Raw genomic sequence first — 26,280 nt, 5'->3', positions numbered from 1 at the left:
TCAGATTTATATAAAAGAATAGTCCCTTAGTCACCACTCAAATTAACCATGATTAAACAATTAAGATTACTGTAAGTATTTGTGCCATTGTGTATCTTAGTTGTCTGGTAAGCATACAAGTGGCATTCATTTGAGCAACCAATTCCCCAGCCTGTCAAACCCATGTAGATGATAGCCTTAATTAGGTGTAGGAAGTGGGAGTTGTAGCTGTCAACTCTCCCCTGTCAGTATGAAGGAGGCATCATATCTTCAGTGTAAGGGAAATGCCAGACTGGCTGATCAGCAGTCTGAGAATAGGGTCTGATGTGTGGAGGGTCTTGGAGTAAAGTTAGTTTCATGATGAGAAAGTAATTACCTAGGTTCCATACAGCCTTGGTCCTACAGAGGATTTGAATTTTTGTTTTCAATATGGAACCTGTAAAATGTGCCGGTGGATTTTCTTTTATGCTTCTCAGAGCTCCAAGCCAAATCCTGTTTAGGTTATGTGACTAATCCCATTGACTTCAATGGGACCATTTGTGTAAATAAGGTGAGCAGGATTTGGCCCAAAGCCTTGTACGTTGCACCAGTGTGTATCATTAAATTTATTAATCTAAATTTGGGTTATTGTTGATTATGTACTATATGTATTGTCTGACTTTTGAACCAACCTTTGTACTTTTGCATAATTTAAGCACTATACCCAGATGTAGAGACACTCTTTTCTTAACCTGCGTATTATATAATTTTAACATTAGCTTTAATAATTTTTTTATTGTGAAAATGCAAATCGAGTATAAAGCAGAATAGAACAGTGTCATCTGCCACCTGATGCACCGTTCACTGTGTTGTAATATGTTCTTGTTTTTTTCCCCCCACAGGAATCTTGTCTCTGACAAACAGGACTCCTTAGCACAATGTGCAGACTACAGGAATAGTTTACCATCCCAAGAAGCCATGCTGTGTTCAGGACCCTTAGCCATAATACAGGGACGAACATCAAAGTATGCATTTAGGCATTTTATTTGTGTTCGCTGATCAGCCAAGTGGTCTGTTTCTGCTTCATATACAGTAAACTAAATTGCCTGGTGTTAATTTCTGTTGTGCTGTCTCGTTCAGGTGACTGAATGCTTGAATTACTTAGTTATTTTCAGATATATCAGTGGGTTGGAGGGCTAATCTGTCAATCAGATTCGTACAGAGAGTATGTTTAAGCCTTACATCTTTGTAACCTTGTATCTGTTTAGCTCAGAGAATATTTGGGTAGTAAGAAGGCTGTACATTATGCTTAATAATTCTACTTTTATAGTTCTTCCTTACCTGTTGGTGCAGTGTTTCTCATTTATGTTTATAGAATATCACTTTGTTTATCTAAATTGGATTTCTTACATTTTGCATTGTGATTTTATAACTTACTAATTGGACCATCATCCCAAAAGTGGTTTGGTCTACAAGCTTCAACTTTGGTTTATTCAGTTGTCCTTAGTTGGCTTATTCTGTGGAGTCTGAGAATTTTAGGGAAGATTGGATGGTTAATTAGTCATTTGCTGCATATTTTTAACTTCTGATCACACCACCAGGGAATAGCAAGAGCCAGTGGAAGTGTCCATAGACAGCTCAGTGGCTCATCTTCACCTGCTACTCACATCCCTGGTTTCTAATTTATATACTCTCTCATAGCCAACTTTGATTTTATTTTACTAATTTTTATGCCCACATGAGAGGGGCTGTAAGTAGGGTAATTGGACTTATTTTCCTTCTTTCCTTTAAAAAAAAAAAAAAGTCAAGAAAATTAGGATTTAAAAATAGAAAGAATGGAAATAACAGTTTGGATTTATTTTGTAAAAAAGAAAATATCCAGATGAAAAATTAGTTAAGGTTTGTAAAGATGTTTTAGTTACTTCAAAAAGTAACTTTATTAGAACACTGTAGTTAACTTAAAAAAAAAAAGAATTTCCAGCCTTTTACAAAGACCATTTATAAAACTAGCCTTCATTTAGTTTCCTGGCTTTCACACTCTTCTGGGTGGGGGTTCAGGAGTGTTCTAAAGGGTTATATAAACATACAAGAAGACAGCCCCTACCCTGGAGAGCTTATAATGTTAAAGACAAAAACCAGATGAAGGGAGGACAAAAGGGATGCAGCATACAAGCAAAGTGATCAGGATGATGATAGGAACTTACTGTGTTCGTTTCATTTTGTCCATTTTCTTATATATTTCACTTTATAATGTAAATTAAACTATAAAAACTGAGCTTTGCTGTGGTGGAGGGGAGTGGTGCACACTCAGGATTGAAGTGAGCAAGAGGAGGGGGTTATGGGAGTGGGGAGGAGAAAGGAGAGAGGTAAATGAGGAGGTGGTGGAGAACCAGTGGACAAGGGAGAGTGGGGTTGGGCACCTGAGAGGCTGCAGTGGTAGGAGAGGGATGGGTGACAAGGGAGAAGTGGTCAATGACAATATAGTAAAATCCAGTTTCCAAGTTGAGTGAATGGTGATTTCAGGTGGCTGTGGAAGCTCCTATTGGTTACTGCTCCCCAGGTGGAAAGTCTGAAGGGACTGGGGGATCATTGAACCTAGTGCCCTGGTGCCAATGTAGACAGGTCCGAGGGTCTTTCCATCTGTCGGGTGCAGAAGATTTATAGGCAGTGGCCTTTGGCAGTAGAGGTGCAAACTGGGAAAGCACCAAATACCATTGATATGTGAAAGACTAGAAGAATGGCTTCTGCACTAGGGGAGTTTTTTTCTAATTGTTCTCTGACTTTGTGCCATGTTTGGTTTATAGTTCAGGAAGGCAAGCTGCAAGACTGTTCTCCATGCCTCATTTAGTACAACAAGAAACAACACTGGCTTACCTGGAGAATCAGATAGCAGCGGCACTTATGTTACAATCCAGTCATGAATACCGCCATTGGCTCCTTATCTATGCACGGTACCTAGTTAATGAAGGTGAGCTCTGATATGCAATGTTATTTCTTTGCAGGTCTGATGGATTTTTCAGAACTCCCGTATTCTCATTATGTATGTGACTGTTCTCAGTGTCCTTTTGTTTGGCACCTCTGTGGTTATTAAAAACAAAAAACAAAAAACTTCAGCACATTTGCTTCCGAAGGTGGTCCATAGTGGAGGCTCTTTTGCTTGTATGTTAAATATAGATAGTGTACTGGGAGGAGAAGTGCCATCTCTGGATTTAAGTATAGAAATACACATTACTTAATAGTCAAATTATCCCCCAGGATCTATATACTGTCCCCAATAGCAGCTGCTGCTGGATGCTGTAACACCCTCATAAAGCATGTAATTTTTAGTAATACACCATGAGGAAAATTTATTCCTGACTCAATTAGTGATCACATTTTGTCCTGCAGCAGAGGAATTACTAACCCTTTGTGACTTTTATCATGGCTAATATAGCTGCAGAAGTTCTACTCTTATTCATGTAAATGTCTAAACTGTAAACAAAAATTCTGCTAATCTATTTAATGTAATAGCTTGGAGCCGTGAGTTACATAGGTTAATTTTTGTTTATGCAAAGAAGGGGGTGGGGAATAACTTTCCATTTTGTTAATTTCCAATTTTTGAGTATCTTCTTTTTCTACATTATTAAATAAGGATAACCAACTAGCCTTCTCTGTCTCTTTCAGATTTTACAGCTCTCTAGCATATCTCCACTTGTCTGCTTTCCAAATTAAATGGTCCCCCTTATCTTAATCTCTCCTACATGGGACCTTCTCTTCACCCACATAACCATTTTACATATGGGAAAACTGTGGCAGAGGTGAAGTGGCTCACTTACAGCCACACACTGAATTACTGGCAGAATCAGAATCAAATTCAGGAGTTCTTGCCTCTCCGTCCCAAGTTCCATGCACTAGATTACACTTCTCTAAATAAATGTGGTTCTCTCACTCCCTCCTTAACCAAGTTTAATATTTGATTCTTGATCTGTCCATAATGACACCTAGTTATTTTTCTAAGAAGTTAAAACTAATTCAGAACCTAACTGGCAAACTGAAAAATATGCACTACATTAAACCTACTCTGAACATTCAATTTTGCTCAGTGTTTTGTGCCACTGCACTGTTCACCCAGTCTTCCAGATTAATAAATGCTGAAATATGTAGATCATTGTATTGATCCTATTTATTCCTACATAGATTCCTAATTCCTAACCATTTTTTAAACTCTATTATAAGACTTTACCTCACATCGTGTGATTATCAAATTACCTTAAGTACACTTGCAAAAGTTTTTTTTTTTTTTTTAATTGGGCTTCTGCCCTTTTTGTTACTTTCTGATGTAAAGTTGGCTTGAAAAGTTTTTGTGTGTGTTTTTTAAAGGTCTTCATCTTGGTTTTTTATCTGATAAATATAAAAAATGTCAAGTCTGGTCTTTCCTAGTTTTCCTCTTGGGATCCAGGTGCTGAAGGATCTTTAGTGAGGATCTGGAAGCATGATTATTGCAAACACTCTCACCTTAATATAACAGGCAGGGATGTTGAGTCTTTATCAAAGACATTCTTTTTCCAAGCTGTTTTTAGGTATTGGCATTAAATATGTGTTAATCAAAAAACCCAAGTTTTAAACAGTCTTACTAAAAATTTAATTCTCCTCTCAATTACTCAACTTTCAGTCTGACTTTTTTGTGGTGTCATCATTTCAACAGTTACCGGAGTCTACCAGGGCAGACAAGACATGTATAACATAAAAAACAAGCTGACGTTTTTGGGGGGGTGGGGGGCGGGTTCGGAAAGGAGGGGTGTCTTTCAGGTTGTATTTATAATAAAAAAATGTGATAATCATTCCATTGTTTTTCCTATGTAGCTCACTTTTAACAGCCTTTTTGTGGAGAACTGTTGATAAAACTTTTTGGAAGTTCTAGAATAAATCCACCAGCCTGTCTTTATTTACTATTTTAATGTTTCAAATTATTCTTATTGGTTAGGGAGGAATAATTTACCTTTACAGAAATCATATTGGTTTGTCCTTATGTTGTTCTTGTCTAGATACTTGTAACTCTGTCTTAAATTATATGTCATTTATATTGTGTAGTGGGTATAATTTCATGTTTATGAATGTTTTATTTCTGGTAATTCTCAGGGTTTGAATATCGCCTGCGAGAATTATGCAAAGATTTATTGGGTCCAGTCCATTACTCAGCTGGAAGTCAGTGGGAATCAACAGTAGTGGTAAGTGCTGGTTTTCGTTTTTAAATAAAGTAGGGGAGACATTCCTTTTGTGTGTAAACTAGACAGTTTTAATTACTGAATGTACTTTACATTTCCTCTCATAGTTTATTTTGGTAACATTTAAAAGAACACCTCCAAAGGTGAGAACCCAAAATTTGATCTACCCTTAAAAGTGTCATCTGATAGGTAATTTCCAGCTTTTATTTTAAAAGTTCACTGCTAGGGCTTTCATGTCATTGTTTTGGGGTTCCATGTTTTTTTTTTTTTTTTTTTTTTAAGGGAGTTTTCACTTAACTTAAATACTGTTTCTAAAGCTGTGCCAGCATGGTGCTGATTCACAAGGAAGGAAGTAAATTGTATGAGCCAAGCCTTGTCCAACCACTGTTTCTTAAGGGAGAAGATATGTCTGGTTACTTTGTGTAACTTTTTAACTGTTGGGAAGGTTGATAGCCCTTTAACCTCAAGTATACTTCAAATTGAGTAGCAAGCAAGCAATCTCCAAAAACTTGAATCACTGTGGAATCCCTTCCATTCTATACCTAATCCATCCTTTCCATTACCTAAATAGTAACCTCCTTTATTCTCTCTGGCACTGTATACAAACACTTAACAATCCATTATCTCCACTGATGCTGTCCAACATACCTAATAGATGGAACAGGTTGCACCTTCCGTGCTCTCCATTCACCAGGTATGTACCTTTGAAAGGGCTGATATGCCAAAGAAACATGTGCCCTTCAAAGAACACTTCCACATTCTATCACCACATGGAAGCAGCAACAAGAACATTTAATATGAACTCCTAAAGACTTTATTATTATTACTGTTGAAATCTAACTAACAGGAGGTGACACCAAATAAACAGCTCTCTAAGATAAAGAGAGACCACACTAATCTTAAGTGAATCCTGTATCAAATGCCTGCATTAATGATATAAAATAAATTTGAGGATTTTTGACGTTTTTGTGCAGGGTTTACGAAAGAGAGAGCTACTGAAAGAACTGCTTCCTGTCATCGGACAGAACCTCCGTTTCCAGAGGCTTTTCACAGAATATCAAGAGCAGCTAGACATCTTGAGAGACAAATAGTATTTCCCCAGATTTTCCCTGAAGGGCATGGTCTAAGGGAAACTGCTGAACCGCATTAACCAGAGACAGAAGAGGAGAAAGCCCGGCCAGAATGGGACACTCCTGAAAGGGGCAGTACCAGAATGGCCCCACATCTTTCATGAGTGCTAAGCTTTAATTTCTAAAGAAGCTCACAAAGGCAAATGTGGAAATGAGTGGAGGAGCTGGACCTGTTTTCCAAGTGGAATTTGAACATCAAAGCTGTGCCTGTGTTCCTACAGAAGGTTGTGGATCTGTACTTCAGGGGGGTCCTTTTGGGTCTGGATCTCATTGTGATATCAAGGAGACTAGCTGAGAACAGTTTGGGGATTTTTTTGGATGTCCTGTGAAAAGCACAGTACTTCAGAGTACACTGAGCAGCATATTAACCCTGTTCAGGGTTTTTTGCCTGAGGATTGATTGAGGCTCAACACTATATTGAATTAGATGAATGAGCCATATAAAAAGAAATTTCATAAAATATTAAGGTATTATGCAGCCAATAGACTCAAACCTGTGAATATAATTATAAGAGGCTGTTCTAACACAAGGACTATTTTTGTACTAGAATTTGCTAACTTGTAATATGGAATTTTATTTGGCCAATAATCAGGATTTCCCTACAAGTATCCTTGTAGGAAATTTAACTCTAATTATGACAGCTATGTTGCTGAATAATTGTACCAAAATTAACCTGTCATCATCTGGTTTTTAATTTTTAACTGTTTGTAAAGGAGAGATTTTTGGGGGTGGGGGGAAATGAAAGAGGGTGGCTCTTTTTGTATGTACAAAAATAAATGAACACTGCATTGGATTAAAAAAAAAGATGGTCTTGCTCTGGATATTCATGTCTTCTTGTAGCAGCATTAAACAGTAATACAGGTTGAATCATGTTAAACATGTATAGAAATCAATATTGAACTAACGTTATCTGGGTGATCTTTTCTCTCCAAGTGCCAGAGTAGTGCATCTTAACACTGATTTTACTGTAGTGATCTAGAATCTTGTTTTCATAACTACTACTACTTCAGGTAGTGTCCCTTTGGGTACTCTACTTGAGGTGTGCATGTGCACCTTCAATCAGAAGATTTCAGTGGCAATACCTGTTCATCTTGTTCATGCGCCATATGCATCCTTGTGTCCCATACCAAGGATATATGGGCAAGATACTACCAATTCTAAGCACTTGACTAAGAAGGCAGTACGCTCTTTGTCTTCCACTGCCTCATCGGTACCTAGACCATCAGTACAACTGGAACAGTGAGTCCAGCCTTCGGTACCTCACACCTCTATGGCTGGGACTCACCAGGTCACTGTATTGGCTCACCCAATACCGCAAGAGTTCAGGTTCTCAAAGGTAGTCCTGTAAAAAGCAACAGAGGGTCCTGTGGCACCTTTAAGACTAACAGAAGTATTGGAGCATAAGCTTTCGTGGGTGAATGGCCACTTCATCAGACGCAAGTAGTCCTGCTTGTTTCCGAGGAGGCTGAGTCTCCTCTGAGTTCAAGACCTCTGGTACCACAACCAATTTTATCTCCCCTATTTCATCTTTCTCCAGGACCACCTGCCTCCCCAGTACTCAACACCTTCTGAAAGATGGCTGATTATTCTTCCATTCCCCCACTCCACCAGACTATGAAAGGGAGTTCTTCAGACTCCCAGATTTCTGTGCAGGGTTCTGCTGACTGCCTACCTATATTTGTTTAGCCAGAACCTGGACTGTTTAGAACACTTCCAGGCTTCTACCATCAAAGTCTGCCAAACATCCACCTGGTACAACTAACCCTGGATGTGCCCACCATTCCCATATGGTCCTCCCCAGTGGGCATACTGGGATCCCTGGGCTATTTACCAGCAACTGTTTTCTGAAGTGCACACTGCTCATGTAGATCATCCCAGGGAACATTCTTCAGCTCCTTCTGTTTCTCCTAAACAATCTCCAATGAGGATACATTCGAGGACCAGGAAAGGAGAGCTGATGAGGAGGCTACTCCATATTCTAATATTTCTTCTTCTTCCCCAGTTGAAGTTGTCATCCCCTTCGCCGCCTCACGATGATTTCAAATAATTTCAAGATCTGATGAAGAGGGCAGCAGACACCCTTCAGATCCCATTAGAAGAAGTGCAGGAGACACATCACAAATGGCTCGACATTTTCTATGCACCATCGTCAGCCCGGGTAGCCCTCTCTATAAATGAAGCACTATTAGAATCTGCCAAGTCTATCTGGCAGATTCCTGCTACTGCACCCCCGTCAGCTAAAAGACCATTGAAAAAGTATTGTCCCGGCTAGGGGCTTGAGTTTTTATTTTCCCACCCCACACCAAATTCTTTAGTCATGGATGCAGTGAATGAGCATCATAGACAACACCATCCAAACACTACATCCAATGACAAGGAGCACAAACTCTTGAACCTTACTTTTCTGCTACTCTGCAATTCCAATTGCTAATAATCAAGTGATTCTGGCAAAATACAATCACATTAATTCTACAAAGTGTACCTCTTTTATTGAATATCTGCTATAAGAGCACAAAGAACAGTTTTAAGCCATCATTGCAGAAGAGCAGCTCTTAGCTAGAACAATGCTGCAAGCTTCTCCGTGTGTGACTGATATGGCAGCTCGTTCCAGTGCTATGTTTATAGTAATGCACAGGGCATCATGACTTCACTCCTGATTTGCCTGTGATGTCCAGAACTTCCCTTTCCATGATCTAAAGTTATTCAGTGATAGCACGCATAATGACAGACAACAGGGACAATGTGTACTATATAAGTTGGCAAAGGGGAGCGAGACCCCCTTCCCTCTCTGCTAAGGCCATGAAATTTTGGAACTCATGCATAGGCCTCGATGTCCTGATCTTGGCCGTCTACCTACCCGGTCCCCAAAATACCATAGCCGGCAATCTTAGCAGGCACTTCACTCAGGATCGAGAGTGGGAACTAGACAAATCTGTACTTAGATATTTCTTACCTGGGGATTTCTGAAAACAGATCTTTTCACCACCATAGCTGATCAGCAGTCTGAGCAGTTCTGTCAAGGGGAGGCTTGGGTCATCTCTCTGGGGACACCTTTTTCTTCTTCAAGGCGAAGAATCTCCTATTTGCATTTCCACTGCTGCTACTGATCCTCGTCCTAAACAAAATCAATCCGGACAAAGCCACCGTCATCTTGATTGGATCAACCTGGCGGAGACAGGTTTGGTTTCCTTATCTTCTTCACCTCTTCTCCTGACCAATCATTGATCTTCTGCTGATGCCTAGTCTTTTCTCACACCGGACTCAGGAAACGTCCTTTACTCCACCCTGAACCTCTGCAGCTCAGGGCCTAATAGCTAGATGGTTCTCAGAGCAAGAACTGTCTTGGTCCACAGAGATCCAGGAGCTTCTGCTGAACAGTAGAAAAGATTCTACCAGAAAGACTTATCTTCAGGGATGGAAAAGGTTTTTCCACTGTTGTGCTCATTGTAGTTTGTCTCCTATTGATTCTCCCATCTCTGAGCTGTTAGGATACTTATTTACCCTAAAGAAAGGAGGACTTTCTTTGAGTTCCATTAAAGTTCAACTAGCTACCATTACAGTATTCCATTCTCCAGCACAAAGCTTCTCAGTATTTACTCACCCTGCAATGTTAAGATTTACAAATGGTTTATTGAACCTCTTCCATAATGTTAGACACCCTACGCCCTCCTGGGACTTACATTTAGTTCTCAATGCTTTGACGAAGCCACCCTTTGAACCGTTAGTGATTTGCCCACTTCTGAATCTTTCCATGAAAACCCCATTCCCAGTGGCTAGTATCTCTGCTTTAAGGGTTGGAGGACTCGACATATTTCAGCATTGAGTCTTTGTTCACAATGGCCTCTTAGGGCTGGTCTACACTGTGGGGGGGGAATCGATCCAAGATACGCAACTTCAGCTATGCGAATAGCGTAGCTGAAGTTGAAGTATCTTGGATCGAATTACCTGGGGTCCAGACGGCGCGGGATCGACGGCCGCGGCTCCCCCGTCGACTGCGCTACTGCCGCTCGCTCTGGTGGAGTTCCGGAGTCGACGGTGAGCGCGTTCGGGGATCGATATATCGCGTCTTAACGAGAAGGAAACATTTTCCTATGGATTTACTCTCAAATACCAGTTCCAATTCTCAGTCTTGATTTCTCCCTCTGCAGCTGTTGTGTGGGAGGAAGGAGAGGTGTGCACTGTCCCATACTCCTTCAAATAGTTTATTTTCAGATCATTTTTAAAATTTTATTTTTTGACTGCGCACTTTTGGAAACTCTGAAGGCCGCTATATGCCCAGTGAGAACTGCCATTCACAGATCTAGCTGATTACTTGGGGAAATAATCACAAACTTCAATGAAAATGGTGGGTTTGCAGATTAACATCAACACAGAAGAAATGTGCAGGTAACTGTATATCTGCTATAGAAAGTCACTGATGTAAGAACAACAATGTAAAAATACATTGAAATGGGAAATTTCCTTTTGTCTATTTTTGCACTTTTTGGAAATCTCTCTGATCTCTGCAGGCATTCTTTTGGAGTTTGCCTTAGTAGTTGTGGCTACTGGCTATTAGCCCAGCAGCCATGGGAGTAGCTTTTTGTGCAAAATAACAACTTGGATTTGTGTGGAAATCAGTAAAGAAATTAATAAATGTCTTAATATAACTAACCTGAAAAATTAAATGCCTAACACATGAACAGATAGGAGAAAATTAATCTACCTTAAGGTATGTGCCTCATGCTCATTAATGGGACTTGAGTGTAGGAATCAAGACAATAGTCTTCAAATTGGAAAAATCTGAACAGGGTCAGTGTTGTGGCAGCATATGAAACAATTTGGAAACAGGAAATTTAAAGGCTATATATTTGTCAAAACCAAATCTGGATCTATACACCTTTAGAATTTTGAGGTGTTTAAGATCCAGATCTTTATCTGTTGGCTTAGGCCTGTCTGTGCTAAAGGTCTTACCCAGTACTGAAGGTGAACCTCCATGTAGGGCAGGTTTACTGCTGAGCCCAGCATCTGCAGCCTTTACAAATTCTTGAGACATAGCTTGAGAGACTGTCAAGTAGTTTGGGCCCAAAACTAATCAAGTTTTTATATGTTTTAAGGCCTGTTTTCTGGGGTTTATCATCTTCAATACATAAATATCTTTTATCAATCCATTATTTGGTTGAAAAATGGGGGGGAAATACCCACACAGCTGTGTAGGACCTAATGTATTCAATACACTGAGCATATGTTAATTGAAAACAATCCTGAGAGCTATGCTCACCCTGGCTACCAATGAGGAAATAACTGAATTGGATCTGTGGGAGAAGAAAAATAGAGGAAGTAATTCAATTTTAAGAGTTCTAAGAGGGTGTCAAATAATGCAGAGTAAAAATTAAACTAATTTTTAAGAGTGCCTCTGTGTCCTTTTAATTTACTAGATCACAATTTTGTACTGTTAGTCAACAACTGATCAGGGATTGTCTGAAATTTGCTGTCATTTTTGTTAATCAATTTGTAGTTTGATAATTCAAATTTCAAACATTTTCATTTTTAGATTCAAAAGATTTTTTGGGAAATCAAGAAATTGTTTTTAACCCTGAATGTAACTATAAAAGTACAATAAATGTGTCAAAGGTGATATGAGCACTAGTAATCTATATGCTATAGAAGTGGGCTGGCAAATGACTGCAGCCAACTTGTAAAAAGTACAGATTGACTTCGTTTTGAACTAGATTATAGGAGGTGAGCTGGAAACAATTATGTTTCTTTTAAAGAAGTAGAAGTCTTCTATCTTTCAATACCGCTGTAATATAAGGAAATTTGTGACAAAGTTCTGAGCATTTCTTAACACTAAAATGTAAGAAAACTTGTCTGAAAACAATCAAAGATCACACATTCAATTAATGGTAAAACACTAAATTACAGAGCACAAACACTTTAATATTTAACTCAGTAACAAGCTACCGTAATTATGCAAGAATGAATTGATTAAATAGAGGAAAAACACAGAACTAGATTAAGGAGACCAGAGATCTGTTCCTGGCTCTGCAACAAACTTCCTGTGAGGCTTTAGTTAGGTCACTTAGCCTCTGGGCCTCATTTCCTCATGGGTAAAAAGAATAATACTTACAGGATCTTCTTCACAGATGTCCAGATAAAATAAATGTATGACTGTTTCTGAAATACATTGGAGATACTCTACTCTAATTTTAGGTATTTCTAAGGCAACACAGGTTGGTATCTAAATGCCTATTTAATCTTAGAAAGAACGCAAGGTATTATAGTAATTATGTGGATTTTGGTGGGTAAATATCCTGTAAGTATGTTTAATTGTACGTTGTTGTGAGTTGCAGTGGGGTGTACATATAGACTAACATGTACAAGTTAGGCTTTCACCACATGACGTTTACCCAATAATTAAATAGCTACTAAGAAAATGATGAGGAATTGTGAAACTCAATAATATTTCACTGAAAGATGTTAACCTGGCATTCAAGTCTTTCCTCGTTAGTGCATATTTAGTAATTAATTTATTGCATTTCTTTTAGAATATTTAGATTTGGATGCAAGGAAGTAACTTGAGCACAACTAACTAGCATTTTAAATCAGTCCTATGAATGTAAAAAGAACTATTAGAGAGAGATGTTTCCTGTATCACAAACCAGCTATAGGAGATGACACAAAATTCTTTAGAAAACTCACCCTGTAAGTGAATTTGACCAACTATTATAAGTACATGCTGCAACTGGAGGACCTAAGGCACAGCACAAACTTCAGTATGTTAGGTGGGATTTGGTGAAATATATGTCAGCACCTTAGGCTTGCTAACTGTCTAATCCCACAAATGCAAAAACCCTTGCCTGGCCCCCTGCCCTGCCCCTTCTCCGAGGCCCTGCCCTGATCACTCCATTCCCCCCCCCCATCGCTCCCTCTCCCCCACCTTCATTCACTCTGACCAGGCTGGGGCAGGGGTTTGGAGTGTGGGAGGGGGCTTTGGGCTGAGCCTGGGGTAGGGAGTTGGGGTGCAGGGTGCAAACTCTGGGAGGGAGTTTGGGGGCTGGGGGAAGGGGAAGGGGTGCAGAGTGCAGGCTTTGGGAGGGGGCTCAGGGCTTGGGCAGGGGTGTGGGCTCTGGCTGGGCGGTACTTACCTCGGGTGGCTCCCGGTCGGCTGTGCAGCAGGGCGCCCAAGGTAAGCAGGAGCAAGGGGCTCCGTGCTGCATCTGGAAGCAGTTGGTACATCCCTGCAGCTCCTGGAGAGGGGGCCAGGGGCCTCCGCATGCTGCCCCTGCCTGCAGGCACTGCCCCCGCAGCTCCCATTGACTGCAGTTCCTAGCCAATGCGAGCTGTGGAGTTGGTGCTTGGGGCATGGGCAGTGCGCGGAGACCCCTCTCCCTACCAGGGGCCACAGGGATATGCCAGCTGCTTCCAGGAGTGGCAGGGAGCCTCCTTAGCCCCGTTGTGCAGCCAGACTTTTAGCAGTCTAAAATCTCCCAGTTTGGCTTCAGCAGCCTCTGGGAGATAGAGCCCAATTCTGGAAGACTCCCAGCGAAACCAGGAGGGTTGGCAACCCTACAGCACCTACATACTAGGGTGACAGCCATGTTAGAAATGCAAATACCTCACATAACTGCAAATTCAGAATGGAAAGCCGTTTATAGACTACCTTTTGGCAGTGGGAGGAGAGGTGTCTGCTTGACTTTGAAGAGAAATAAATACTGAAAACTGAATTCTAGTCTACATTACTTTGTCAGGCTGGGCTTGGAATAGCTGTTATGGATTCTATAATTAGCATATTTTAAAAGTATCCCTCACTTCTGAAGTAATGATTTTTGTGGAATAGTGAAAAACTGAACAGAATTTGAGAGCTGCAATGGGAAAGCTTTGCTACGATGAAGGCGAACAAAGAAAACAGGAGCTTGGGGTTATGATATGGGTGAGGTGTCTGTGGGCCAACACAAGCTCTGTTTTGTTTGTGAAAGCAGGTTTTAATATTCCACTAATCTCCTTATCCCCTACCCCTAAGACAAAGTTTCCAAAGTCAACCCATAAAGCAAACCTCATTTTAGGACAAGCAGCTAAAGAGTATGACAAAGGGGGGGGGAGAGGGGGGAGAGGCTAGGCCAACCTCCAGCTGTAGAGTTGACCTCAGTTTGGCTATTTCTACTTCTTGCCTAATTTTCAAAGACAACTCCAGCCAGCACTAAGTTCCTGTAGGTGGAACTTAATGCAGGACGGTGGTTTTAGCTTCGGGGGAGTGGTGTATAGCTGGTGTGCGAGGTGGGTGTGGGTTTACGGTGGGAAACTGGATTCAGCTTTAAACCACGGAGAGAGTAAATTCTCTCGCCTCTTCGCATTTTCTCTTCAATCTCCACCCACGGTTTTGCTTTCTGTTAACACATTCATTTTTCTTTCCTGTTTGTTAGGCTGTCCTTGTTTCGTTATTACAGTTACTTTAGTGAGCTCGATCTACCTTTCATAACAGCAACGGTTTAACAGTTGTTATATTCATTGGATCGACAGCTGGACAAAAGAGGTTTGCTGTTTTCTAGAAATAGCCCCTCGCCCCCTTCCTTCGCTCCATTCCCCAGCGGTTTGGAAACTACAACAGGCTCTTTCCTCTCCTCGATTACGGTCTGTCTCAGGCAGCAGGGCTGGCGCTCCAGCCTGAAGGAGAAAGATTTCAGAACTAAGTCACAGCGGCTGATGCTTAGCTGGGAGCATCTGCACATCCTGGCTCCGGTCCCTTGCGCGCTGCAGCCCAGGTGCCCCTTCTCCGAGTCCCAGCCCCGCAGACTCACGCTGTGCCAGGACACAGAACCCTCCCTAACAGCCCGGGGACGCCAGGGGAGGGGATAGAAGGAGCGGCCGGAACGGTACTTGGGACGCCTGGTTCTCCGGGGGGCCAGTTCAGCGGCGCACGCCGATCTACCGGAAGTCGCTGTGCTGCTCCGGAGAGCCGGCTTGGCCCTGGAGGAGCCCGCCGGCCGGAGCTAGGTGGTCCGCCCCAGCTTGGGGTCCCCCCCCCCCGTTGGTAGGGGGCGCGTCTCCTGTGCCGGGGAAGAGTTGGAGCCGCCGCCATGGGGAAGCGGCAGCACCAGAAGGATAAGATGTGAGTGTATGGGGGGGGGGGGGGCTGTCCTGGCGGGGCTCGGCCCGCGGGCCCTCTGCCATGGCCGCCCCCGTGGAAGCCGCTCGGGGAGGGTGGCCGGGCCTGGTTTCCCCAACCGCCCCGCCCAGGCTGCGGCACCCCGGCGCTTCCCGCCCTGCGTTACAGGCGTTGGGTGTCCGAGCCGGCGCCCCTCGGCCCGGGAGAGCCTAAAGCCCTTCGTAAAGCCTGTGCGTGCAGCGCTGCCCGAATGCCGCTGCCTCTGGGGCAGCCCGATAGGCCGCGGGCGGGTCCTCTGAGCCAGTGGCCGACAGAGCCGACCCCTTCCTCTCCCACATAGGTGCTGCATGGGTAGAGCAGGCAGGGCCAGGGTCTAGGCCAGTGGTTCTCAAACTTTTGTACTGGCGACCCCTTTCACATAAACAACAAGGAGTCTGGTGGCACCTTGAAGACTAACAGATTTATTTGGGCATAAGCATAATGCCTGCATCTGTAACTTTCACTCTATGCATCTGAAGAAGTGAGGTTTTTACCCACGAAAGCTTATGCCCAAATAAATCTGTTGGTCTTTAAGGTGCCACCAGACTCCTTGTTGTTTTTGTAGATACAGACTAACACAGCTACCCCCTGATACCTTTCACATAGCAAGCCTCTGAGTGTGATCCCCTTTATAAATTAAAATCAATTTTTATATATTTAACACCATTATAAATGCTGGAGGCAAAGCGGGGTTTGGGTTGGAGGCTGACAGCTCACAAACCAGCATGTAATAACCTTGCGACCCCCTGAGGGGTCCCGACTCCCAGTTTGAGAACCCCGGTCTAGGCACAATCCAGTGAATGAGGGGGGCTCAGTGAAATAATCTTCAGGTTTAAAAGACACTCAGGCTTTGTCGATACTGGCAAGCAAAAGACAAAACTTTTGTCGTTCAGAGGTGTTTAAAATAACACACACCCTCCCCCAAAACACTGCTCGTTGTGGGTGGAAGTTTTTTGTCTGCAGGAGAGCTCTCTCCTGTAGACAAACAGTGGCTACACTGCACGCCTTTTAGTGGCACGGCTGTAGTGGCACAGCCATGTCACTAAAAGCTGTGTAGTGTAGACATAGCCTTAGAGCTTGTCTACATGGGGACATCTGGGAAAGTTAATACGAATTGACTAAAGGTGTGAATTTGAAGTTACACCACTTAAATCCGCATGTCAACAGAACACCCCCATTTAGTCAGAATTAGAGTGGCCTTAATTTGGATTACTGGCCTTTACTCTCCCAGGTTCAGAAGCGGCTAGATAGGATCAAGAGCTTGTCTGCTTTACAAATACTGTGTGCAAGCTCACAGCTTGGGCATGGGTTGGGATATCTGTATTACACAATTAAAAAAAAAAAATGTGGCTGTGAAAATACGAAACAACAGCTAGGGAGCTGTGGGTCAGCCTTGGTCCTTTAGCTCCCAGGCTTATAGCACAGTTCCCTGATGTGATTGTGGAATTATGCTTTCCCATCCGTGGCGGCAATAAAATAAAATTGTGTTAGAACATGGATGTCACTACCTCTGGCAGGATATGGTGACAGCACACTATTCTTTTCTTCTTATTGTGGTATTGCCCAAAGGCCCTGTTCTGGATATTAGGAAGGCCAAGGTGTGACACCTAATATCAGAGTTGGTTAATATTGGGTGAAGGTGTGAAAAAGTCAGATAACTAAGAATGTTTAACATCTCTTATTAATAGAACTTTTTAAGTTTGAAAAGTAATCAATTTCTGCTAAATATAGTTAGTGTTGTAGTGCGATGTTTTAAGCATTAACACTTCCCCCCTTTACTCTTTAGGTACATAACATGTGCAGAATACACACACTTTTATGGAGGAAAGAAATCAGGTAAACGGTTTAAAGTTGCTGTGTTTTCTTTCTACATTAATTCTTGTGACTGTTTCTATATTTTATGTGTATGTACACACTTCAGTGCTGATGTCTCCTTTCCCTTACTTCCTTATTCTGCTCTCATCGAAGTTGTGAATTACCTTCTCTTGGCTAAGTCTCAAGGCCTACTTGCCATGCTCTCCCCTTCTCCTTTCTGCTGCCTTTAATCTTGTTGTCTGCTCTCTCCTTCATCATGTCCTATCTTCCTTGCCTTCCTTGGTTGTATCCTCTCTTGGATCTTGGTCTACCTTTCCAACCATGCATTCAGTGCCTCTCTTTCTCTGCTTACCCTCTTCTTTTGCTGGAATCTTTCAAGGTGCCATTCTAGCCCTCTTTTCTTCTCCCTCTACGCCCTGTCCTCTGGTTACCCCATGTGCTTATTGTACATGAGTTTACTTATCATTTCTACACCAATGACTTTCAGATATCCTTCTCCACTCTGGGCTTGTATCCTTTTCCTCAGTTTGCACTTCCCTCTGGTGTTGTGAAGTACCATCCTGGATAGTTCGCTGCCATCTCAATCTCAGCATCACCACATCGGAGCTCCTCCCAAACCCAGTCCAGTTCCTGCCTTCTCAGTTGGGGTTAGCAACTCCACCATCCTTGTAGTCGCACTGGGGTCCTGGTACCTGTAGCCTGGGTGTTATATTTGACTCCACCCTCTTTCTTCCCTCACAGTCAGGCTTCGGCCAAACGCTGTCACCTTTTCTTCCACAGAATTTGAAAATCTCACCTGTTTCTCTCCTATAACTAAATCGCTTGTCCACATCCTGAGCATCTTCCACCTACAGTTGTCATCTCTTTTCAGGTCTCTAATGCTAACCTTGTCCACAAATAAAATGCTGTTGTTTCAACCATGTCATCCCCAGCTTCTCCTTTGAGTGTCTTTAGTAGTATCACGTTATATTGTCCATCAAACCTAAACTCCCTGTCTTTGCATTCACAGCCATGCGTCACATCTCTTACCTGGTCTCACCCATTCTTTCCTCCACCCTTTCCAAGCGTCAAAGCCTCTGATGTCAGTATAGACCTCATTTGTTTTTTTCCCCCATAGGCATCGCCACCCCTTCTTTCAGACGGCCCTTCATGCTCGGAGTGCCCTCCCCAAGCTTATTTACAGTAACTCCTCGCTTAACGTTGTAGTTATGTTCCTGAAAAATGCGACTTTAAGCAAAACGATGTTAAGCAAATCCAATTTCCCCGTAAGAATTAATGTAAATGGGGGGGGGGGGTTAGGTTCAAGGGTTAACACGTTGTTAATGTAGCCTCACACTCTACAAGGCAGCAGGAATGGAGGGAGGGGAGACAGCATGGCAGACAGAGATGCACACCCTGTGTGTGAGAGAGAGAGAGAGTGATGCGCATTTCCCCTTTAAGTACGCTAACCCCACTCTCAGTACACTGCCTTTTTAAATAGATCAGCAAGTTGACTCTCCGTAAGAGCCCTGTCCCTGCTCTATGGATGGGATAAGCGGGGGGGGGGGGCAGGGAGGAGGGGGATACCCTGACATTAGTCCCCCTCTTCCCCCCCCCCCGCACAGCAAACAGGAGGCTCCCAGGAGCAGCTCCCAGGAGCAGCTCCAAGGCAGAAGGCAGGAGCAGCACATGGCAGTCGGGGGAGGGACAGCTGAACTGCCTGCAATTGATAGCCTGCTGGGTGGCTGCTGCACGGGGAACTTAGGGGAGCGGGGAGCTGATAGGGGAGCTGTTGGTCCACCCTGGTTCCAAGCCCCCCCCCCCCCCCGCCGCTAGCTGCAACGGGCGGCTCTTCCTGCAAGCAGTGGACAAAGCAGGCGGCTGCCAAACAGTGTTTTAAGGGAGCATTGCGCAACTTTAAACGAGCAACGAAACAACTTAACCGGGACAACTTTAAGTGAGGAGTTACTGTACATGGTACATTTGACAGCTCTTTGTGTATTGTCAGTTTCACTTTTCCCCTTTATAGTTGGTTAAATTCCCTTGTTGTCAGTGTGGGTTTTAAAAAGAGAGAAGGAAGCGATTAAAAAAAAAAAAAAAAGGATAATGTGGTTGTAAAACCACAAAAATTGGGGGAGGGGGAAACGGGCTAAGGAGTATCTCAACTACTTTAAAAGCTTGCCTTTTTCTAACTCTTCCAGTTTGATTTGTGGAGCAGACTTGAGGTTTGCTCTGCATTGGTTTGTGAAGTTTTGATTTTTGTTACTGTTTCGCAAGATTTAGACTATTTGTCTTTGTCAGGAGCAAATTACTACCTGACATATCAAAAACAGTAATTTCCAAATATATATCATGTAGGATTAATCATAAGTATCAGAAGCACCTTTACTGCCCAAAATACTTTGGATTTATGAAAGTTATTTTGCTTTTTGTTTTTGTAAACAGATATTCCACAGGCAAATTTTAGACGTTTATCTTTTGATCACTGCAGGTAAGATATAAAAAAAAAAATATTTTTTGTTTTGAGTCCTTAACCAGATCATGTTTCCTGTAGTGGTAGATAGAACAGACAGACATCAGGGAAAGTAACTATCGTTCCTTAATGTGACACCAACAAAATTTCAGCAAGGATTGAAATTTATGTTTTGACTCCATGAAGCCCAGTGTCTGAGAGGTTGTATGTAATAACTGTAAAGTTCAAAAGGAATATATAAACTGTAAAATTTGCAAAGAATTAACATGCAAAGTTCAAATAAGTTCATACTTATAAAATTCTAGACTTGATGCTCAAATTGTTCCCCTTCACTGTGTTTTATATCCTTGATCTGTCCTGCATCATTTAAAGCCAATGATTAAGTTGCAAGGACCTTTCACATCTTAGTTCTTTGTGCTTAGAATTTACTTCTTGCTGATGAAACACAGATGCTAGAATGAAAGAAATCAAGATGCAGTATCAGTAAGTTCCACATAGTCACATGTAAGTTGCAAGGCTCACTTTATGTTCACTGATGTAGACCTGGGTTTAGGGCTCAAATAGAAGCTAATGATATTTGCTAGTTTAGTATTGTGACTTTCCAGGTGACTTTTTGATAAATCTGAAATAAATGTGTACTTTTTCCTAGTTTATCTCTGCAACCATTCGAATATCCAGTTTGCACACCAGATGGAACAGTCTTTGATTTGCTGTAAGTCATTCACTTCCATTTTTATTTTGTTTGTTTTAGTTTTTGTATAGGCTAAGTGACTTGCTCGAGGTCATGATTGGAATCTGTGTCAGAACTGGGATTAGAACTCACGAGTTCTCTCTCTCCCTCTGGTGCTTAGATTTCTAGTCCAAGCCTGTCTTGCTTCTCAAATGGTTCTGTTTCTCAAAATCATAGCTATATGTAGAAGGCTACAGCTGTTGCTGTAAATGCACAGTGTTTCTGTGCTGGAGCAGCGTGCTTTTAACTGTGCCTCTTGGCACAGGCTATTGCATGATGGTCCATAGCCTTTTGTGTTCCTACCAGTTTGATAGCATGGTAGGGGACCTTAGGTGTGGAGGGACTCAGAGATTTAGAATACATGAAAAATTCATCATGCAGCAGCACTTGGGGGTAACTTTGCCTACTATGTTCATTGGGAAGAGGAGTCCTAGAAAACACTAAAAATGCCTTCGTTTCCCTCTCAGCTCACTTAGAGGTTTTTTGGGACTATTCGGTCATTGGATTTCATTTCTTCTTCTGTGGAGATGTACTTTCCACTGTTAAACTGCAGCAAGCAGTCAGCAAAAGCCAAGACCTGCAGATTAAAAAATGCCTTTGTCTTTCATTTTTAAAAGTCAGAAGGGGACATTGTTTGTTTTGTTTATCTAATGAGATGAGCCATCCATAAATACTGTGGGGGAAAATTCTGCTGTGGAGTGTGCATCAGCATTGCTCACTCATCTAGGGCAAATAACATTTTTAAAGGGTATGTAAAATATCACTTTGTCATGGGTGGGAGTTGGTGTGCTCCTAACCTTTTGCAAAGCTGCAGTACAGTATCCATGATAAAAGGTCATGGTGCTACTTGCCTCTTTCAAATACTTCTGTAGTTGGGCTTTCATAACCAGTTGGAGATGCTAAAACAGGTCTTTACAGTGAACGTGGGTTCCTAATTCTGCGTATGACTTCCTGTTTTATCTCCTCTGTTTTCAGGAGTATTGTTCCTTGGATAAAGAAGTATGGGACTAATCCAATCACAGGGGAGGTAGGTAGTAATGGTTTTATTAATAAAATACATGTTGTTTTACTTGCTTATAGCTCTTACTTGATTTGTGAAGAGAGAAACTTTTGTCTCTTAGGGTACGTCTACACTTACTTCCTGGTTCGGCGGCAGGCAATCGATCTTCTGGGATCAATTTATCGCGTCTTGTCTAGACGCGATAAATCGATCCCGGAAGTGCTCGCCGTCGACGCCGGTACTCCAGCTCAGCGAGAGGAGTACGCAGCATCGACGGGGGAGCCTGCCTGCCGCGTCTGGACCCGCGGTAAGTTCGGACTAAGGTACTTCGAATTCAGCTACGTTATTAACGTAGCTGAATTTGCGTACCTTAGTCCGAAGTGGGGGGTTAGTGTGGACCACGCCTCAGTTCCATAAATGGGTTCTGTGGGCTTTTAAATTGCTATTTATAGGGGCAAGTGTTGAAACTAAAAATAAAGATTTACCAGGACATGTTTGTTTTAACCAAAAAATGGGAAATCTTTTTGACTGAATGCTAATATCCACAATGCTCTCATGGTCCTAATTGCTTTCCCTGTGGAATGTAGTCTGTGCCTGATCCGTGCTTGGAGGGTAGGAAGGACGAAGCAAGCCTGAAAAATTTGTAGTGGCAGAGGCTGACAATGGGATGTTTAGGTTTCCCTGGAACTTGAACCCTGGGGCTGAATCCTGCTTGTCTTATTCCTGCATTGCACCTAGAAATTTCAGTGAGACTGTGTGCATGAGTAAACTGACCTTATTTCCACCACCATTGACGCCCTCAAGCCTGATTAGTCAGAGCAATAATTAGGGTTCCAAGAAAAGGCTCTGATTGGATTAGAAGGTCTGCTTGTAAGAGGGAAGCGGAACAGAACTTTGGTTAATGGCTCTTTTCAGTCAAAAATGAGTGATCTTAACCTGTGCTAATAACTCCAGAGGTTTTGCTGCTCATAATGCTGTTAGATGATGTTTTAAAAGGGATATTGTTACGATGTCTTCTGTAAATTTCAAATCTTTTCTTCCATCTCACTGTTTATAATAACCCCATGGAAGATTAAATCTTAAAACTGCAATCTGCTTTGTTATTCTTCCCTTCATTCTAAATGTATGCTAGTTTGTTGGAGGATTGCGTATGAATGGTTAGTTTGTACAGCACTTTGAACACATGAAGCACCATATAAGTGTGAAGCATTATTGTCAGTGTTATGCTGCTGCCATTGATTTCTTTTGCTGCTTGTTTTAAAAAACAACAACATTAAAGTATTTATTTTGGGGGTTAAAAGACAAATAGTTAGAGACTTCACAAACAGATATAAGCAAAACAAAAACAGATCAGATTTCAGGCCTACTGATCACAACTGTTCCTTTTATTATGGTCTCTGAAGGAGTCTTTCCTTGCAATATGCTCTCTAGAGTAATTGCAGTTTCTTCTTTGAGCACAAGGTGGCAGTCATTACACAGAATTGTCACTAGACTGCTTTGTTTTCATAGTGTGCTGTGGGAAGAGATTGCTCTTTGAAATGTCTCCTGTGTCCTCTTTGATTATAGACTTCCCCAGCAGGCAGATGAGAGGAGATGCTTAAGTTGGATACAACATTCCAAACTCTAAACATGAGCAGGCTCTTTTAGGCTAGGTCTACACTACAGCGGGGGTCCGACCTAAGATACGCAACTTCAGCTACGTGAATACCGTAGCTGAAGTTGCGTATTTTAGGTCGGCTTACCTAGCGGTGAGGACGCGGGAAAGTCGACCGCTGCCGCGCTGCCGCCGACTCCGCTGCCGCCTCCTGCCGAGGTGGATTTCCGGAGTCGACGGCAGAGCGATCAGGGATCGATTTTACCGCGTCTTCACTAGACGCGGTAAGCCGATCCCCGATAAACCGATTGCTACCCGCCGGATCGGCGGGTAGTGAAGACAAAGCCTCAGAGCAAATATTCTCTTCAGTATTATGCAGCTGGTAGCAAACCTGCAAGGGTGTTAGTGTGTTGGGGAAATTATCAAAGCTCTTCTTTTGGTAGGTAGGGAAAGGGGGAATGATGGCCTTTTCATCCACTCTGCCCAGCCTGCAAGCACTTACTACTCCACGGATCAGCTAAAGGTTTTTGGAACCTTGTTCAAAGCCGGATAGATCTATTGTTCCCAGATTGTCAGATTACCTTTAAGACACCTATTTTTTTAAAACCATGCAGAGCATTGTGTTTAAAAGTGCTTTGTGCAAACACAAAAAGAGGGAGTAATCGTGCTAGAAGTCTCTTTTATGTATGGTAGTATAGACTCAGAGAAGCCCCTTTTCTTTTGACGTGTGGTGTGCAAGCCAGACGCAGAGCAGTTTCCCTCCCTTTCAGTAGAACATGAAGTGGTCTTGTAGCAAGGTTGTTCCATCTTACTATGTTAATTCAATAAGCCCTGTTCCATGGTGGACCATTGCCATCACTGGCCATAATGAACGTGGTGTTCTGACATGCTGACTCTTGTCTCAGGAACAGGCCTGTGTTATAATTTCAGCTGATGGAGACTGTACTTTAAAGAACTAGCGAGGCCAGTGCAAAATGTTCCTGGTGATCTCTGAGAGCACTCAGTCTGTCTGTGAGCCATGACTCAGGTTTCCAGACTTCTGAGGCTCAGCTATGCCAACCTGACTGGCCTCCTACCTCTCCTCAATAGTAATCCCCTTCCTCCCGTAACCCCTCTCTTTGGAGAACCCAACCTCTGAAGGTTGGCGGAGAAGAGAGAAACCCCATCTAGAGGGCTGTATCCTCTGAAGGAAGAAGTTACATACACTGCTGCAGAAAAAAATGAAGACACTCCTGTTGCCTTATTGCTGAATCCATAGACAGGAGAAAGAAAGAAATGTCATTCCTTGTCATTGCACCTGTGGTGAGCCCAGCCTAGGATCAATGGGGTGAAGATTGGGACTGAAGAGAATTGGGAGACATTGAGTTTGGGTTTCCTGGAAGGGCATCTCCTGTACTATGTGGAGGTGGATAGTTTTGGGAGGTAGGAGGAGGAAACCTGTGCTGGGGAGAGGCTGGGTGGGGAGAGGATTTAAAGCCTTAAGTTTGTGCAGCCAGATCATAATTTTAGTGCCGTCTTCGTAATCCATCATTGTGTTGCCATGTTCTGTTCCTCATACTATTTGCTTGGAGCTGAAGGCAGAAAGAAATTTTTCTGTGATGAGTTGGTGATTTATGCAGATATTTGCGTCTCCAGGCTTATTTAAAGAAATAAATTAGGCAAGGTTAACTGCAACAGTAGTTTCATAATCCGGACAACAAAGTTACCTTGTGTGGACTTGCTGGAAGAAAATCTGGTCCAATGAGAAGGTGGTGACATGGCTGTGAATAAATCATTTTCCCTTTTTCTGTAGTGAAGTTTAAAAACAGTGCTGGAATCTTGTGTAGTTTACCCTCAAGTTGTTATGGCTCACTACTAGCTAGGCATTTTAGAAGTGCTGGACAGCCACTTTTCGTAGTGTTAAATATAGGCCCTAACTTTTATCTAGCTATCAAACTCTTAGGTACTTATATGACCCCCCTCATCAATGTAGTATCTGAGCGCCTCACAGTCTTGATTGTATTTATCCCCACCACAGCCCTGTAAGGCAAGGCAGCGCAGGGCTGCTATTCCCATTTTACACATGGAGTACTGAGGTAGAGAGAGACTAAGTGACTTTCCCAAAGTCATGCAGGGAATATGTGGGGATTAGGGAATTGAACCTGGATCTCCCAAGTCCCAGGCCAGCATACCAACCACTTCCTTCCTCTTCTGAAGGAACTTACAAATGTGCCATGGTTAGTTTTTTTTTTTTTTTACGTATGGTTTAAAAAAGCATTTTTCTTTATACCCGCCCCCCCCTCCCTCTGCTGCCTCATACTTTAATTCCTCCTTGTTTTTGAACATCCCCGGGAGGTACAGTGTGGATGCCAATGTCCACGCAGAAGAAACAAATCTGTATTGACCTTTGACTTCCTCTTTGATTGTCCATGAGCTGCTCCAAAGGGTAATCTCATAATTCCGTACTTGGTGTGTTGTGATCTAAAACACTGATGTTACTATGGTTATAATTTTGGAACCAGACTCGGCATCTCCTGCAGCTGAGCCACAACCTGTTGGGTGTTTTGGCTGTCTTGCCTCCTTGCCAGTACGCTTCCCCAAGCAACGTCTCTGAAGTTCCATCCAACACAGAATAAGTAGAAAAGCTATAGTAATCTCATTCCTTGTACTGAGATCAGCACGTTGACATCTTGGGCTCGCAAAGAGTTGTGTGCTTGACAGAATGTTTTACGTAACTGGCATATGACAGCACTGCCCAGCGTGCCCACACAAGTCAGCCAGCTGGGATCAGATGTACCTGTTTCTAAGGAATGAAGTTGTTCAGATTATATCTGGTCTGATGGAATGTCAAATATGAACAGATAATCGAGCTGGATTCAGCTAGAAATGTGTATATTGTGGCAAAGGAGTTTCAAGGGAGACAATTCTGAGTTGAGGAATATCTTAAAAATGGGATGAATTCATTTAACACAATTAAGTAGTGCAAAGAAGAAAAACGGGGGAGCTTTTCCAATATTAATCTCTGTTACACTCCAGTTCACTGATATTCTGCCTTTTTTGAGGAGAGTGCACTACTGTGACCTGGGAGTTGGGTTCCTGCATCTCTACTAGAGACTTGCTCTGTGACCTTGGGCAAGTCACATGCCTCCCCCATCTCTCAAGTTTCTGAGATCTCTGTGCTTCATTATCTCCACTTTAATTATGGGAAAACTAATACTTACCAATGCGGGGGTGTTGTAAGTCTTAGCACACTTCACAGAAATGAATTAAGAAGTGATCTGCTAGGGCACAGTAAAG

The 26,280-nt window shown here is 42.5% G+C and overlaps 2 protein-coding genes across 2 annotated transcripts in view; both read left to right on the top strand.

Moving 5' to 3' along the window:
* LOC135890321 (protein HIRA) overlaps positions 1 to 7,093 on the top strand; it is a 50,723-nt gene extending 43,630 nt beyond the window's left edge. The window contains exons 23-26 of the mRNA XM_065417687.1: positions 861 to 983; positions 2,763 to 2,926; positions 5,077 to 5,165; positions 6,137 to 7,093. Coding sequence (XP_065273759.1) covers positions 861 to 983; positions 2,763 to 2,926; positions 5,077 to 5,165; positions 6,137 to 6,253 — 493 coding nt within the window. The 3' untranslated portion in view covers positions 6,254 to 7,093. The remainder of the gene's footprint in view (positions 1 to 860; positions 984 to 2,762; positions 2,927 to 5,076; positions 5,166 to 6,136) is intronic.
* An 8,227-nt stretch (positions 7,094 to 15,320) lies between these two features.
* Positions 15,321 to 26,280, top strand: part of PPIL2 (peptidylprolyl isomerase like 2) — a 136,879-nt gene continuing 125,919 nt past the window's right edge. The window contains exons 1-5 of the mRNA XM_065417536.1: positions 15,321 to 15,377; positions 17,200 to 17,249; positions 19,653 to 19,698; positions 20,330 to 20,392; positions 21,386 to 21,437. Coding sequence (XP_065273608.1) covers positions 15,346 to 15,377; positions 17,200 to 17,249; positions 19,653 to 19,698; positions 20,330 to 20,392; positions 21,386 to 21,437 — 243 coding nt within the window. The 5' untranslated portion in view covers positions 15,321 to 15,345. The remainder of the gene's footprint in view (positions 15,378 to 17,199; positions 17,250 to 19,652; positions 19,699 to 20,329; positions 20,393 to 21,385; positions 21,438 to 26,280) is intronic.

The sequence above is a fragment of the Emys orbicularis genome, chromosome 16 (assembly GCF_028017835.1).
Source record: "Emys orbicularis isolate rEmyOrb1 chromosome 16, rEmyOrb1.hap1, whole genome shotgun sequence".
Classification (NCBI taxonomy): domain Eukaryota; kingdom Metazoa; phylum Chordata; order Testudines; family Emydidae; genus Emys; species Emys orbicularis.
This window is presented reverse-complemented; position numbering and strand designations above follow the sequence as displayed.